Source organism: Glandiceps talaboti, chromosome 11, assembly GCF_964340395.1.
Source record: "Glandiceps talaboti chromosome 11, keGlaTala1.1, whole genome shotgun sequence".
In the NCBI taxonomy this organism is placed as follows: Eukaryota; Metazoa; Hemichordata; class Enteropneusta; family Spengelidae; genus Glandiceps; species Glandiceps talaboti.
The window spans coordinates 9,262,692-9,280,249 of record NC_135559.1 but is presented as its reverse complement, the minus strand read 5'-3'; the positions used below and the strand labels follow the sequence as shown (position 1 = coordinate 9,280,249).

The following is a 17,558-nucleotide window of genomic DNA, read 5'->3' as shown; positions in this document are numbered from 1 at the left end:
GGTCTAATTCTTTTTGAAGTTGCCATCACAGTACTTTAGATTGATACATTCGGTGAGCGGAGACTGGTGAGGGCAGACTGACACAGCGTATCTTACAGTCTACTGTGATCCTTGCCTTCACTAGCACCACCTGTCAAGGACACCCACAGGTTCCTTTATCAGTTTAGCTAAACATAACGCCAGGTAAAACAGTACAGCTGTGCTACAGTGTGTAACAGTATATTAATATTGCACACTGCTAACAAGTCTGTGAAGAGGTATTGGTTTGTTCTCTGCATGTCTACAATTCCATTTCAATATCCAAAGTTCCAATTTTTCATTAGAGAGACATACATGTACCAGTCCCATTCTTGTCCCGACCACCCTCACCTACATACATGTACCAAAGTGATGCATGGTTCTTCTCGAGGTCTTGCTAAAACATATCTGGTAGAACAGCTATGCTATAATGCAATGAAAAGTCTGCAAACTGTTATCAATTTTTCTGTGTATATCTTAATGTCCATCTATGTCCAAATGTATCTTCATTTCCGGTCTGATTTCTGCAGTTGTATATCACAAAACTGGTAAAGAAATATACTACAACACTGAAAAATGTACATACATGTATGGTGCAACATACTTATCAGGTTAGTCTAGTTCTTATATATGGTATCGTTACGATTTACACCTCCACTCACACGTTAAGTTAGAATCCACGTTGGCATACAGACTATAATCAGGTAAGCATTGCTATACCTACAAACATGTGTACAGCTGTACAATTTAGCTACATCGATCAAACACAGTGACACTGTTGTTGAATACTAGTATATAACATATACATGTCGACACCCATATGGTTTACACTCACTGTCTGCAAATTAAGCCTAAATGGTGTCATGGCATGACCTTTCCACATTACACATATTAAATTCAAACTATTGTATTATCGTTTTAATAATTCTATCTATTCCTAGTAATATCGCCACCCAGGTTAAAATATAAATTTCACAAATATTTGACTTTGTTTTATTTGGAGTGGAATTTTACGTTGCAAACACAAAATAATGATTAAAATAAATAATTACTTAATTAATGATGCCATAGTCAATCTTTGATTATATATGCAGCCATTTTTTTTTCAAATATTTTTTTTTTCATTCTGCCAAGGAAAATGTACGAGTGTCCACAGAGAGTTACAAGATGAAAACAAGCGGTGGGAAATCCCTTACGTCACGTCATGAATATTTTCAAACTGAATGAAGAAAAATTTTAGAGAACAATATATTTATACCTGTAACATACAATGTACATGTAGTTAATTAAAAATCATGAAGATTTATTAGTCACTTTCAATATTTTGACTTATATTTCACAGTACAATAAAACCTGAGTCACATACAGATTTGATTTCATGACATAGCGTGACCAGGGTATAGATCCAGTATTTTCTGTTTGAATGTGTACAACTTGTCTTGCACATTACGGTATAATGTATTTTGTACTTTGATTCACTTATGCTGACAATATACTATTTAATTTGGGAAACTACATACGAAAGCCACATTATGCAAATTTATACAATTTGCATAAAAATATAAAGGTTGCAGTTATCAGCGGATCAATGATTTCTGTTTTTATATCTATAAAACTTTATTTTACAGAATTGTAAAAATTTCTTTAGTTCCACTCTACAAAACTGATGGGTTTTTTTATGATGTATTTTCTGTACATAGAAAATTTAATATGTAACCATAAAATGGCACAATAATCCACTTACTGTCACACCTACATACATGTAGATGGAATACTAGAAAAAGTAAGGGCAGGGGTGAACAAATCCACTGGTCCGAGGTCCGGGACCAGTGATTTTTTTGGGCGGACCACACAAATTTGACCTTGTCTGGTCCGTCGGACCAGTACCTTAAACTGTAAATAATCATGCTAAAAAGTAGGAACAGCAACAACTGAATGTGAACAAACAAGAAATACGATCACGATGGAGCCAAAACTACAAGCCTTGCATGACCTTTCGATGGGTCATGAAGTATTATCAGGTGACTTCCGACTTCAAACCAGCAATATGCTATAGAGAGGGGGGTCGAACTTTGACAGTTGAATGACTGGTGGGTGCGTCAATACGTCATAGTAGCGGCCGTACATCGTAGTTTATTTCACTGAATCAACAACAATGTGAAATGATAGACAGGAGATAACACTCAACGCACATGTGGCTCATATCATTACTAGTAGGGACATACCGGTTTAGGGACACGAGAATTAGGAAGACAAGAGTAATAATTTCATTGTATAATAATTCAAATGTATCAAACGAAACATTTTATTTGATATCATTCTGTCAGCATTGACTGTATTATTGTTTTTATTCATAAAGGAGCTTCAAATGATTTGTAGTAGAACCCCTTTTATGAAATGAAGTCATCCAAATGACGCACAAACTTCATGTTATCCCACAAAAGTCCGGGACAAAAGTTACCAAGTTTGTCCACTGGGCAAGTGAATAACAAAGGTTTCATCATTTTTGCCAACCTCAGTTACTTCCATGATAGCAATCACTGACTGTCATCTTGGTTTTTCCAATGACTTACAAGGGTTGACGATACCATACCAGTCCTCCTGCATTGCTTTCTGCAATATGCTGGTCTCGAACCTCAGATGCAGAGCTCAGATGTGTGCACACATGTTGCTCATTCCATTTCGGGTGTGTGGGTTGCTTGTTAGACACATAACACAAATGCACTCCAAATCTGAGCATTTATGCTGCTTATTATCATTTACTTTGTAATAGATAAAACATTACACGATCAAAAATATACACCACCTGTTTCATTTTCTCCTTGCATGTAATTTAGGTCTAAGTAAAAATAATGTGCTAAGACCAACCCTAGACAGAAATGGTATGCGCCAAGGCATTTCCCACGATATCTTATCTGTTACTATCTGTAAACATAGGACGTCAGTGTCCACACTACGTATAGTACCTCTCAAATAAACGACCATTTCCCAAATAGATTTGCTGTGTAATGTGTGGCTATCCATCTCGTAAATAATTTAGACCCATCTGAAACGCGAAGGGCTGTAAAGTTTTAAATGGACAACACGGACAATGGTCAATCTTTTGAGCTATGGAAAACAACTGACCAGCATGACACCAAATGATTCTAGGGTTACACTTACAGATAGTCAACGAAGTATCTATTTTAGCACTGTGATATGATATTTGCCAAAGCCTCGATAACTGGCGAATTTGATTTTATCTCCACACCGTCACACGGACTCCCTCTAGTCAGGCAATCGCTGTGTTCCTAGGTCTTTTTCCAAAGCCTCGACAACTGGTAAATTTGATTTTATCTTGACACAGTCACACCATGGACACAAGGACTCCTAGTCAGGCAATGTATGTGTTCGTAGTTTTTTTTCGTGAGATTTTATAGGATCAACTTTGAAGGGGTTAGTTTCTTTGTACAATTGTGATGATTTGCTTGCAATATCTGGGTTTTCCAGACAAGTTTGACAAAACGTAGTACAACTTTTGTCGTCATACTGCAATCATGACCAAGTAAAACTGTTTTTCAATGTTCTTGTCGCATATTTCTGTCAAATTTCTAATCCTTCGTGAAATCCAAGTGAAGTCGCCGTTCAGTATTTTTCGTTTCGTCGATGCGTCAAAAATAACCGTTACAAATATAATAGAATTGTCAATTGACTGAAACCAAGCATGTCAACTTTATATTTATCATTATAAATTGGGTATTGTTCAACTATAAGTGGTGTACGTCTAAATATATAGATTCATAGGCAAGATTTAATGTTTCACGTTAGCGGGACCAAGGACCACGGACCACTAATTCTTTCAGCAGGACCACTGGATTTTTTAAGGCACTGGTCCGGGGACCACCAGTTCACAAAATGATTTGTTCACCCCTGAAGGGGTAAACCATTTGATATCTGGGGAAGGGGTGGCTAGAGTATCTGGATCCAACAACAATTCTTCTAAGTAAAAAGCAAATTTTTTTTTACCTACTAGAGATAAGGCAATTTTTTTTAGAAGATTTATTTTAAATTGGACTATTATCCTCATGTCCTAGCTCCTACAAACCTGGAAGCATTTTTTGTCTTGAGTCCATCAGCGGCTTACAACAAAGTTTTACCAAAATCTTCCAGCCCACCCCTATATATCAAATAGTATACCCCTACGTAAAAAGCCTCATTACAAGTCATACTGGCCCTATAAAACATTTATAACTTTCATATCCTCCTTGTTTTCCTTTTTAGTCAGTTGTTGATATACGGTCAGTATTTAGACATCTTTATTAGTCTCATTATTGATACTTTTATGGTACTTTAGGACACAAATGATCTAAAAGGAGTTTTCTGAGTGTGTGTGTGATACAATGGTTGCTGGGATAGGTTTTCTTATACTAGTTACACGTACTTCTTCAAATACTACACAGGCCTGTCTAAAATTCTCATATACCTTCTGAAGACCTCAAATGTTCATCAGCTTGGTTCATCAAATGATTTACAACCTTCTGAAGGTTCAAATATTAAACCTACCTAAAAATATACTCCATATTAACAAAATCTGCATTAGCTGTCAGTATGAACAGTAAAACATAAACATGCACACAAACAAAAATTGACAATTTCAAGAATATATTTTGTGCAATAAGTTGAATAAGGTCGTGACGATTTTTGGAGAGAATCATACAAATTTATGAAAATGTACCACATTAGAAATTTCTGAAATCTCATAGTCAATCCTTTGAAAGAAAATATCAAGATATTTCTCTCAAATGAAGTACATTACTAGTCACACTTTGCATCATTTACTTCCTTTGTTTCCACCTCATCAAACTCTCTCTCAGAAGTATTGTGCCCGACGAGTATTTTTAAAACTTTTTTATTAAAATAAAATAAAATCTTGACCTACCTACCCTATTTTCTGAAGTCATGTTATCGGAAACAAAACTTTTTTTTAATTTTGCCTAATCATTCTTTTCCAATTTCCAGACTATCATTTTTTGTTTTACGCAAATTACCATATTATTGATATGTAGATTATTATGCAAATTAGCAGGTATTCTTGCAATGGTATCCTGGCCATTGTGGTGTTTGTGTTTTGATAAGTTATTGATGCTAGTTACATTGTATCTTTTTGAATGAAACTTGTCTCATGCCTGCTTAGACGTCAATTTGAGAACAGTTGGGGTAGGTAGATTTTTTTCATAATGTGAGTGTCTAGTTCAGGTAGTTACGTTTTCCGTTGATTTCCATATGGTCTCTGTGTTATTGGTTTCTTTTCATCAGATGTATAGCCATTACAGAGTGTAAGAACAGTTTTATATTGTCTTTTTAAGTTGATGTCAGTTTATGCATCCACTATTTCTTGCGGGACTTCACAATTTTAGTGAATTTATTTTTTTCTCGGATAGGTAAAAAAAAGTTTAGGGTCGGCGTGAAAAACTAGGTGGGGTTGGGTAACCGGAACCAAACAATTTTTTTTATTAGGCCTTACCATGAGCAGATACTGAGATAAATGCACCACTGGTCCAGTGTTTTTTCACACCCTGTATATGTACATGTAGTATGTTCTACATCATGTAATTTATTTACCAGTCTAAAAACACATGTAAAAACCTACTCATTTCTGACCTTATCCACCTTGGGGTCATGTAAATACTAGTAACTAAAAATAACAGTATCAGAAAGTAATCGCAGCGAGGGACCATCGATAGCATAATGTCGCACAAGCTCAACAAATGAACACTGTTCACTTACGTCAAACCTCCTCTGAGGCCCCTTCCTAAACGAATGTTCACAAGTGCGACATCAAAATTTCATAATATGATGTATACTATGATGAAAACTGCTGGTGTCACACCACTATGACCGATTCATGTAATGTAAAAACATGGCTGTAAACACATTGAAATACTACCAGAAACCCAGCACCATATCTCACATTAGAAGTGAATTGTTATCAACTTATCAACATCTCAATAGTAAATACAAAAGCTGTTATCATTGAAGGAGTGGAAGTTATCCATCAAATTTGGTTACAAGTGCAAAAATGAAGTTCAGCAATCGCATTGACACCAGACCCCCTCCTCGTCCAAATGAACGAAGTTCGCTTATTGAGCTTGTGTGACATTGTGAGATCGTCCCTAAGTAATAGTAAAGTATTGTACATGAATCCTGTGTACACTAATGAACCCAAGAACAAATATTGATCTAAGTGACAACTGCAAAAAGACAAATTGCTAAGAGTAAAAATTTTGAAATCAATACTTACTAATCAAGTTATGAATTGTGTTGCGGAAATTATACAGTTATATCAAAAGAAAGGTTATTAACGCTACGGTAGAGTCAATACAGAATCTGAGTTAACCCTACAGCATATAGCAAAAAAAACAGCATTGGATATTTTTGAGATATGAGGAAAGTGGATCCTGAGTTAGTGCTTCGATAAAAAGGCTATGGGGTCACGGTGTGTACCATTTTCATTCCAGAAAATAATCAAGTTTTCACCCTAAAAGAAATTATCAAGGGTATCCAGCTCTCACAATTTCTTGATAATATTAATAATAACAGGGAATGCCACTCCAGGAAATGAACTCATTTTCATAAACTATGGTTTCTGGAGATTCATTTCATGATTTTCCATCACATACAATTACTTGCGATTGCAGAGAAACATCAAGTTGATATTGTGCCTTTATAGGGTATCTTTGCTATGGGCTATTGCATCATGGGAGTCAGCTGAAATAATGTATTCAATGGTTGGACACTGAATATTCATGAAGGCTGTGTTACACTGAAGGGTATACATGTAGGCACTCATTCATATCATACTTTAATCTGAATGACAGAAATGACAATAAAAATCAAAAGGAATTTTTGATCAATTTGTTTCATTAAATTTCCCAAATTTCAACAAATAAATGATAATTTTCTCTCAGATATGCAATCATGGAGTTTCCATCTGAGAATCAGTTATGTTGTGATTTTTTTCTAATTCAGATAGAGAGTATTGATTTTTTTTTTAATTCCGCTCGTTTAAAAGAAATATAGCATCAGTTGGGTCATGAAAAACATGAAATTAAGTAAAGGCCACCCTGAAGTTCCAAAGGCATTTTGCAAGAGTCTATAAATATCAATATTGACAGCTTTCAGTACAACAGGAAATTGGTGTTATTTTTCTGTACAAATGACATTTACTTTATTCAACACATAAGGATATTTTTACTTTTATTGTGAAAAAAAGAAAAACATCTAATTTGACATAAAAATGTGTTTGCACTACTTAGTATATGAAATAGGTGTGTCAGCACTAGTTACAAAAACATGTTTACCTTTACAGGAAACATGGTGTATTGACATATGATGACACATTATAGGGGCATTAGGTGAGTTTTTATATAGTACTCTTCACTGGATAATTGCTATAGCATTTTAAAAAGTACCTGTGGTATTCTACTTATTGACCCCGTTGAATTATTGAGGCATACTTAACTAAACTTGCTATTGGCAGACTTAAAAGCTGGTGTCCGGGCATAATACACGACAATTGAATTCAATAGCATAATATACTAGTAATTAGTATATACATATTTAAAATGTTGCAGAACTCTCTATTTCTATGTATTCCAAGTGAAAATTTAAGGAAGTGAAAAGTTGGAAATGTTTGTCATTCCCCACTAGTATTATAGAAAGACTTAGTATTTATGCCTTCAAGTATACTAACATGGTGATTTTAATGCCATCAAAGACATGCATCGCCAGTAATAGTTTAATCGGCATTTTATTTATTAGTGTTGTCATCATTTTATGGGATAATTTCACTTAGGTAAAAAAAACTCATAAACCGAAGCTTGTGTCCATTCATTACATTGACATTCTTGTTGGATATTTTTTTTTAAATATTTATTTGTATATAGAAAGTTGATGTTCTCAAATAAGCAATGAGAATTTTTAAGTCTTCCAACACCAAAACATAAGGTTATGTTGGCTGCAAATTATGGAATATTTGCTACAACATGCAAACCTTGTTGTATGGAACATACTACTGCATAACAGGGGTGTTACTGAGTAAAAAAGATTACATGTTTTCATTTTGGGAATTGTTTGTTCATTCACAACTAAAGATATCATGAAATATTTCCTATAAACATGTAAGCCCGGTTGTTTGGAACATACTATTGCATAACGGGGGTGTTCTAACAGTGAGAAAAAAGATAATACATGCTTTTGTTGTGGAAATTGTTTGTGCATTTGCAACTAAAATATTTGGAACTATTTGCTGAAACATGCAAGCTTGATTGTTTGGAATGTACTATTGTATAAAGTGGGGGTGTTCTCATATTGGCAAAAAAAAGATGACATGTTTGGGGAATTGTTTGTCTATTCACAATGAGCAATACTACATGTTTTCTGTCAATGAAAATGTGAACTCCAAAACAGTAATGAGTGAACATGAATGTTCTGAAATGGTGGTACAATTGGGTAATAGGGAACTTGCAATCCAGACTGAGCATGCTCAGACGCAAAGGACTATGGGATTATCTGTGGTTATTGAATTTGTAATACCTAACCTGGAGCTACCGATAAAATAAACCTCCCACAATGGTCAGGGTAAATATGAATTGATCATTTGTGGTTATAAACAATGTATCAACATTGTTTACAATACCAATTCATTAGTATTTATTACCACATTTCCCATGATGCAACATTCAACATGGCGGGTATGCAAGTTCCCTATCCATCAGTATCAGATAGCGTCAGTTTACATTTTATCTTTGTAAATAGTAGAGTATTTGTCATTACTACAACAATGTCTACATTGTCATTTCACAAAAAGATATTACAATTTATTGTCTTTTAAAATCTATAGATATTCATGCGTGGGCAGAAAATATAGAACGCAATGATGAAAACACAGTAAGGGGTGGGACAAAAAAAAAACATTTATGAAATGCAAATAGGTACATATGGACAACTGCTGACTAGTAGCCACTACATGTACAATGTAGATTGAGCCCTGGTTGGCACCCACCACTGAACTGAGAACCCTGGGTAAAAATGTAACAATAACAACATGTTTACGACCAAATGTTTGATAAATTTACCCATCATCCATGTTTAATAATACATACTAATGAGATGACATCCATCACATTATCTGCCATTGTGTACAATATAAAGACTACAATGTAACATATGTTTCTGACACTTAACCAATAAATAAAAGTAATAAAATCAACACCCTCACTAACAATTAATTAATTAATTAATTAATCACATGAAATTTTAATTTGAGTTTACACATCTTAACGAGCATCAAACACAGGATATTAAACTGACACTTTTTCTAATTATCATCGATGAATAATGAAATCTGATTACTTTAATTTCTTTTATTACCATGGCAATTGTATTTTCATTCAAATTGGGATACAACATGATTACAAAATTTACACGTAACAATACAACAGAATCATTAAAAGCGTTGCCCGAGGGATTTAAACTTCACTACCTACAAATGCAGGTTTTTTAAAACCAATTTGCTAGCTATGATGACTTGCTTATAGTAATAGTGTACACCCTGAACAGTACTGAATCACCTGTGGGTAAATGTATTTATGTAACAGTACCCGCACAGTACGATGCAATAACTCTAATCATGTAATTGATTTCAGGTCCACACTCAAAAATCAACACCCCAACATGATCATATCAACCTGTTAATGTAATACTTTTTGATAAAATAAACATTTGATTAATATGTCTAACATAGAATTATTGGTATTTTAACTATTTTCTACACATGAATATACTTCGATGCTATTCTCCAATATTATTCTTTATTCAACCAAGGAAAATACAAGTGACCTAAGGGGTCTTTGTCACTAGTGACTTGTAGTGACAACCCTTAGGTCACTAGTATTTTCCAGCTAAATGAAGAAAAATGTTGGAAAATAACATAATATCAAAGAAAAATTGGGGAAAGCAATGGTAATTTTGAACGGTTTGACTCATGTTCCAAACACAGCAGAACCAGTGACATAGACATGCGTTGTAGTGACACAGACGAAAGTTGTTGTGACGTAGAACGACCAGAATATATATTCCATATTTTTTGTTCTAAATGGTTTGTGCCTGATATAATGTTTGTTGTCCGATTGAAAAATAATATTCCTGCTTTAACTGGACAAATGTACAATTTGGAATAAAATGACAAAAGCAAGAAAAAAATACATTTTTATATAATTTTATCACTAACAAAAGGAAATCACTATTGATCTGTTGTTAAAGTATTGTCCTAAATATTAGGATGGTACAGATATAAAATCTAGCTCTGGGTATTTTATCGACAGTTCTCTCTCACACATTTTGAATAAAGCGTCATCAAAAAACACTTTCTCAAAGAACGCTTTATGTGCGACGACGTTATTACATTATCGTTAACAATGATGAGCTGAGAGCTAACACTCTACAAGGTGTTAATGAGATGAAAGTATTCAATGTATGATATTTTGACATTTAAGTTTTCACCTTTTCTCTCCTTCACTACATTTGTCCAAAGCATTTTTTTAGCTTCACAAAAGCGACAATAGATTTATGCGATACTCTAATAATACATAAATAATTTTTGGGGGGAGAAAATTGGCAAAAAAGCGATCATATGTGATAAACTCTACACATTCAAATTAGTTATTAAATATTTCACTTATTCTGCTGTATGAAAAATTTGGCAACTTGAACATAGTAATTAGGATGTGTGTCAGGCACACTTTTTAATTTGGCAAGGTGAAAAGTAGATTCAACCATTCGGTCTCTCGTATTCAGTGGAACTGTTGTTGACAACTATCACAACACCTGAATATAGAAATATAACAATTTCTAAATGTATGTGATTTATTTACATGGAAAACGCTTCCACCCGTATTTAGGTAAAATAAATTGAGTGCCAAATAACAGTCAACTGCAGTATTTGTATACATGTACATGTGTATCTAATACTGTTACAGCTGCCGTTCACAAGCATAACACACAGCTTTAGGTTATACTGGTATTTAACATTCATACAGGGTGGACCATCGTACATTTTCACAGTATGACCGTTCGTTCACACGTACATCAAAACATGCCAGCTCACACTCACATAAATTAATTTCTAAATCGAACACATTTTGATAAGTTGAATTTATTCTATTTCCCTTTCTTTTTCTTCATTCAACCATCCATCATACAGAATTGCTGTAAAAACTGTGGTGTGAACACAGTTACATGTAATAACTTAATGAGATATATGTCACAAACAAACTACCCTACACTAGCACTTGACTCTGTGAGTAGAGAAATCTCATTACTACCCTACATTACATTCATGAAAAAAAAAAACTGGAGTGTGAACACGGCTAATGACCGCAATCTTTAATCAGCATTACGAGACATACATCGCAAGCTACCTACCCTTTCCCACATGTAGCACATTCAAAATTGATGAGTAAAAGGGCAATAAAACACCATTACCTTTCCCCAATTCACACTATTACATGCAACAACACAAGAGACGTGGCAGTAAATCAAGTCAGGATTCTATCCGCCAACATCTACTGACTACCTAAATCTAATTTACATGACTAATAACACTGCTTTCTCTGTTTTCATCTTTAAAGTGCCATTTTGGATGTCAACATCTACAAAGCCCTCACGTTCAATTTATACTGTCAATTCATGTAATAACTAGTTTGATTCTTGGTGTAAATTTTTGTCACACACAATAAATTCTTCGATCTCACTATATATATCAATTTGATATTATTTCTCACAAGTATTACAGAAAATTTAAGCCATGACGTGAATAATGAAAACTGTATATTGAGTGATCACATGTTAAAATGGTCAGTATCACATCTACATTATTGATAGAATTAGCAAAATATTAGACATTAAAGTAGAAAAGTAGACAGACTTTACAATAGATATATGTATATGTGATTTGTATTCAAATAAGAGAAGTACATGTACATCACTACATGTATGGTTAAATTAGGTTAGGACTAGGGTGAGACTCCCTAGCGTAATACTAAACTGTCTTGCCTATTAGTACATGTATATATAGTAGATATAGTTAGAATGTCCTGAGTTTTGTATGTCAAACATTTTCTGTAAATTCATACCTTACAACTGCAGCAAAATGTATGTATATATGTGTGTATGTATGTATGTATGTATGTATGTATGTATGTATGTATGTATGTATGTATGTATGTATGTATGTGTGTGTATGTGTGTATGTATCATACATACACACATACACACACATACATACATACATACATACATACACACACATACATACATACATACATACTATGTATGTATGTATGTATGTGTGTGTATGTATGTATGTATGTATGTATGTATGTATGTATGTATGTATGTATGTATGTATGTATGTATGTATGTATGTATGTATGTGTGTGTATGTGTGTATGTATCATACATACACACATACACACACATACATACATACATACATACATACACACACATACATACATACATACATACTATGTATGTATGTATGTATGTGTGTGTATGTATGTATGTATGTATGTATGTATGTATGTATGTATGTATGTATGTATGTATGTATGTATGTATGTATGTATGTATGTGTGTGTATGTGTTGTGTATGTGTTGTGTGTATGTATGTATGTATGTATGTATGTATGTATGTATGTATGTATGTATGTACATGTATGTATGTATGCGTGTGTATGTGTGTGCGTGCGTGCGTGTGTGTGTGTGTTTGACTCCAGGTATGTGTGTAATATATGACACCAAGTGCATTTTTTGTGTACACAAATGAATGTGTAAAATTTGGCAATAAACTACGCTAGTAGTGTTGACATTATCTTTAACTTGTAAGGTCCTACTGAACTAAATAAATCAAGTATGCAGAAAACATCTCTCCTTTGCTGATTTCCATAATGTCAATAGACTATACGTGTCCATTGTCTATCATAAATTTGTAATTGTAGTTTTTAATCTCCATTTTTTATCTATTTTAAAACCATTTGGCTAACAGGGTTCCTAAAATACTTGAACTTGAGTTTGCGACTACCGACTACAAAACCTTAAGTTCAAGGCTATAAACATGTATAATGACAAAATCAACAAAACCATGGAAAGACCGGCGGTAAACATTTGAAGAGCAATATTTTTGAAGGAAAATAATTTCAACAACATTACATTGATTCCACATCATGCATTTCAACTTGACTTGTTTTGTTTTTCATTCAGTGCAGTAACCAATCCAAGACCTTGTAAACATGTGAATTTTAAGCAACTGTTTTTGGCAGTGAAGAAATTTGAATGATATCAAGTTCTTGCCACAAAGTATTTGAGTTGTTTTGATTTTCATTGGTTGTGACTAAAACTTCTAAAGCTTGCTAACCAAGCTTACATTCAGTGTATTGACCAATCCAAGACCTTGTAATCATGTGAAAATCAACATTTTTTTTAATGATTTTTTTTTTTTTTTTAATTTTTTTTTTTTTTTTTTTTTTTGGGGGGGGGGTTAATAATTTGAATTATGACATTCCTTCAACAAGCATCTGACTTGTTTTAGTTCTTTTCATTGTTTGTGACCAAAACTTGCCCACCCAAGCTAACATTCAGTATATTGACTACTCCACAACCTTGAACGTATATGAAAAGCAACGTTTTTTTTTTCGTTTGTTTGTTTGTTTGTTTGTTTGTTTGTTTTGAGGGGGGGGGGTAATTTGAAGTCATTCATCAAGTTTTAGTTTTATCAAATTGTTTGTGGCTAAAACTTGTATTTGGCTTGCTAACAAAGCTCACATAGTTCAGTATATTGACTACTACTACACCTCAAATCAATATCATAAAAGACACTGAGACAGTATCATCATTACCAGTCTCTATACATATCTGTCAATCTCTCTAATCACGTTCTCTATGAACAGGTCAAGCATTCTCTTCGGAAAGGTTTGACTGGCTAAGTCACAGTAAATCCATCAAACATATCTTTTAATGTACTACACTGAGTTTCTGAGTGATATCAATATTTGGATAATCGGGGAAAATTTATGATAATTTTATTCCAACAAATATTGAGTTTAGTTATGCATACAAGAACTGGGAACTTCAGCAATATAACAATTATTGGGCTCGTATTTTATTACTAAATATCACCTTTAGCAAAATAGGTACATAAATTTTTTAAATAATAAATCATTAGGGTCTTGATAACCTACTTGCCCTTTCATTTTGTCCTGTTGCCCCTCCAAAACATCAACAATTTGTGGATAATGAGAGTACATAAAATTTGCCATGGCGACAGCATTTTTATGCAAAATCGCTTTATGCTAAGATCTACATAATATTTTCACCAGAGTAGAGTGTTTTTTTGCATAATGCTAACATTTACATATTATCTTAATAAGAATATAATTGGTTTTTTGTGCATTTTTGTTCGGCTGAACACTTTAACATGTTTACAAATATGTACAAAAAATACAAGTATGCACTGTCAAAATAAAAAATAAAGCAAATATATCCGAAAAACATACCATAAATTTAAAAGCCCACTCATATCATTACTTTTTTAACTGCCATTTATCAGCATATTAGCACTATTGGCACCTGGGATTTTAATATCCATTCATGTGTTATGTCATTAATATCCATGGTTACATGGGGAAAGGGAGATTTGGTTAAATCACAGCAGCTTCTATATCTACTAAGAATTCTCTTTATGCAATGTAGAGTCAAGTGTAAGAGTCGCAAGCGGCATATAATCTCCCCTGTCCTCTCAAACCATCGACCGCGAACTCCAGTAGTTTGCAAATATTTGGAAACATATTATTGCTGTCGAAGCAAGCAAACTGTGTTTGTTTATTTTATTATGCGAAACAAATTCATTTCTCAATATACTCGCAGTCTTTTATTCGTGTGAATTACTGTTTTGGAAACAGCGAAAAGTGGTTGAACAGTGATAAGAATATTGAAAAGATAATGTTTTACGGTAGGATTTGGAGGCGCTGGACATCACATACGCTGATAAATTTGAACGGTCGTCCGATAATGCAGCAACGCTACCGGAGCCTTTTTTTTATAAACACTGCTTTACTGTATTATCGCTAGCGTACTCTCTCCACTGTTGTCAGATAATGTTACTACTGCTTTACTCACCTCGTTCCCGATTTCTTCGTTTGATCGAGACTCCCTTCCATTTTGGGGCCATTTTCAGATTTATTCCCTGTAGATGCCATTTGACTGATAGCTCTTCGCTTCTCACTGCAGACGAAATCTAATCAGAACACTGAGGAATGAAAGTGGCTTGATGATGACCGGAGGAAGGTTCGTGGCTGTCAAATACAACAGTGTGAGTGAGTTGTGTGAATGTTACGAACGTCACGGTTCTTGTCTATGGATACCCTTGCTATCAATAGCTTTTGAGTGAAGCGTTGGATGATAATCAAGCCACCACCAGACAGGAAAATGAAGGTATATTGGTGATACACCGTGACTGCGAGTTCTGCTGTTTACTGAATGTCACTGTCTAATTATGAACGTGTGTGAATCGGGTCGGCTGCTTCTTCCTCGATTTTTACCTCGTTATAACTCGATGCATACACTCTTTCACGAAACTGTGCAGTTGCAGATATCTCTTCTGCCAAATGGGTCGCGAGGAGCTGCCCAAATCGACTACAAGTACACGTGAAACCGAACAGCAGCTTCAGAGTTACGTGTTACAAGGTGCCGATCCACTGTGTATGTATGAGTTGAAAGTCGCTGCCTGGGATATTATGTAGGTCACGTGATCCAACTACGGACCCCCTAACCACGTATTATTTTTTTTAGAAAACACGTCTTCAACCAGAAGGTTAAAAAGATATTAACTTTTCAAAATAAAGGCCAATTCATACATTTTCCACATTTTCAAGTGATTTTTTCATTCACTTTGCCACTGAAAATATAATTGATAAATCCTTGTTTTTATAGATCCTGAGATAGAGGGTACGAAGTCGTCACTTCCGGTGATTCCCCCGTGTTTGTTTACAACTGACATGACCGCAACCCGGCCTTGGGGACAGGACTGACCCCACTCATTAACATTTCGTTCCAATTTGCGGCCTTTACAAATATGTCGTTTCGTTACCTGCCACCGAGAAGTTTGGGTTGCTCAAATTTCGAAGTTTTAGGAAAGACCCCAAAGTTACATTTATATTTTTTTTTCTGAGGCCAAGATATTTTGTCCAGTCTGTTCTGTGAATAATATCCAGGGTTTTGGGTTGTTGTTTTTTTAAGTTCACATAATATGATATTCAGCCGAAAAAGAATAGTTAATCAATTTCCCAAACTATCGCTGCATTTTTTTTGTTAAAATCACCCGGTCCCAGGGTAAAAACAGTGTAGGGCTCATTAAAACGCCACAAATAGCACAAGATTCGGGAAAAAAAAAAAAACGCTTTAAATATACAAAAACGAACAAATTGAATTAATTTCAGGTCCACAGTTCATTTCTTTCGTAAACATCTGAAAGTCTAATCACAATCTCCATTTTACCTGATGAACTGGAATTGAAAGAAAATTAAATTTTATTTTCCGTAATGTAGGTAATCATAAGTAGAGGAATTCACTGAAAGAGGCTTTAAGACTAATACTATGTAATATAACCGTAATAGATTGTACTTTGATCCCCCACTTCATCAGTGAATATACACCGTCGACGATAAACACAGAGGATAAACCAAGTTTCATTATTTCATCTGCCCAGCTTCACATGGCCACACTCGTGATCGACTGTCCGTTTTAAAATAACAACTACGTAATGTATGTATGTATGTATGTATGTATGTATGTATGTATGTATGTATGTATGTGTGTGTGTGTGTATGTGTGTGTGTGTGTGTGTGTGTGTGTGTGTGTGTGTGTGTGTGTGTGTGTGTGTGTGTGTGTGTGTATTCTTTTTTTAACCATATAGATCCATTCTCACCATTTTTGCTTTAGAGCAAGTGGTGAGATTGGGGAAAGAAAAAGTAAAGTGTGTGGATACATCTTTGTGCATGTGTGCCGAGAGGGCGAAAACACTGTGAAGAACGCAAATCATGATTGCTAGGAGATATGTATTTTTTTTTCGCCCACGGTAGACAAGAACCGATCACACAGAAACTTTTCGTGACAGGTTATTACATGTGTATATGTCGCGTGTTGTTTGTAAAGTGACCTCTTTTTAATCAACAACAATTCATTTGGATTTAGAGTATAAACATATTAGTCATAATATATATACTACCTAAGGCTACTTTCATGTAATATTTTATCTATTATTCATGGACAGATTTAATGCATCTCTACTAGATGGATATTCTATTCTAAATGTCAGTGCTGTACATTTACCCTTTTGCAACTGTCACTGGAATTGATTGAGAATTTATACAGCCCATACAAATTTGACACATTGTAATAGTTTGATGTACCGAATAGGTGTACATATACATGATAATACAATG

At 34.3% G+C, this 17,558-nt stretch overlaps 1 protein-coding gene across 1 annotated transcript in view; it reads right to left on the bottom strand.

Moving 5' to 3' along the window:
* LOC144441907 (arrestin red cell-like) overlaps nucleotides 1-15,832 on the bottom strand; it is a 110,503-nt gene extending 94,671 nt beyond the window's left edge. Inside the window, exon 1 of the mRNA XM_078131165.1 lies at nucleotides 15,235-15,832. Within this exon, the coding sequence (XP_077987291.1) occupies nucleotides 15,235-15,314 (80 nt within the window). The 5' untranslated portion in view covers nucleotides 15,315-15,832. The remainder of the gene's footprint in view (nucleotides 1-15,234) is intronic.
* Nucleotides 15,833-17,558: the final 1,726 nt, after the last annotated feature.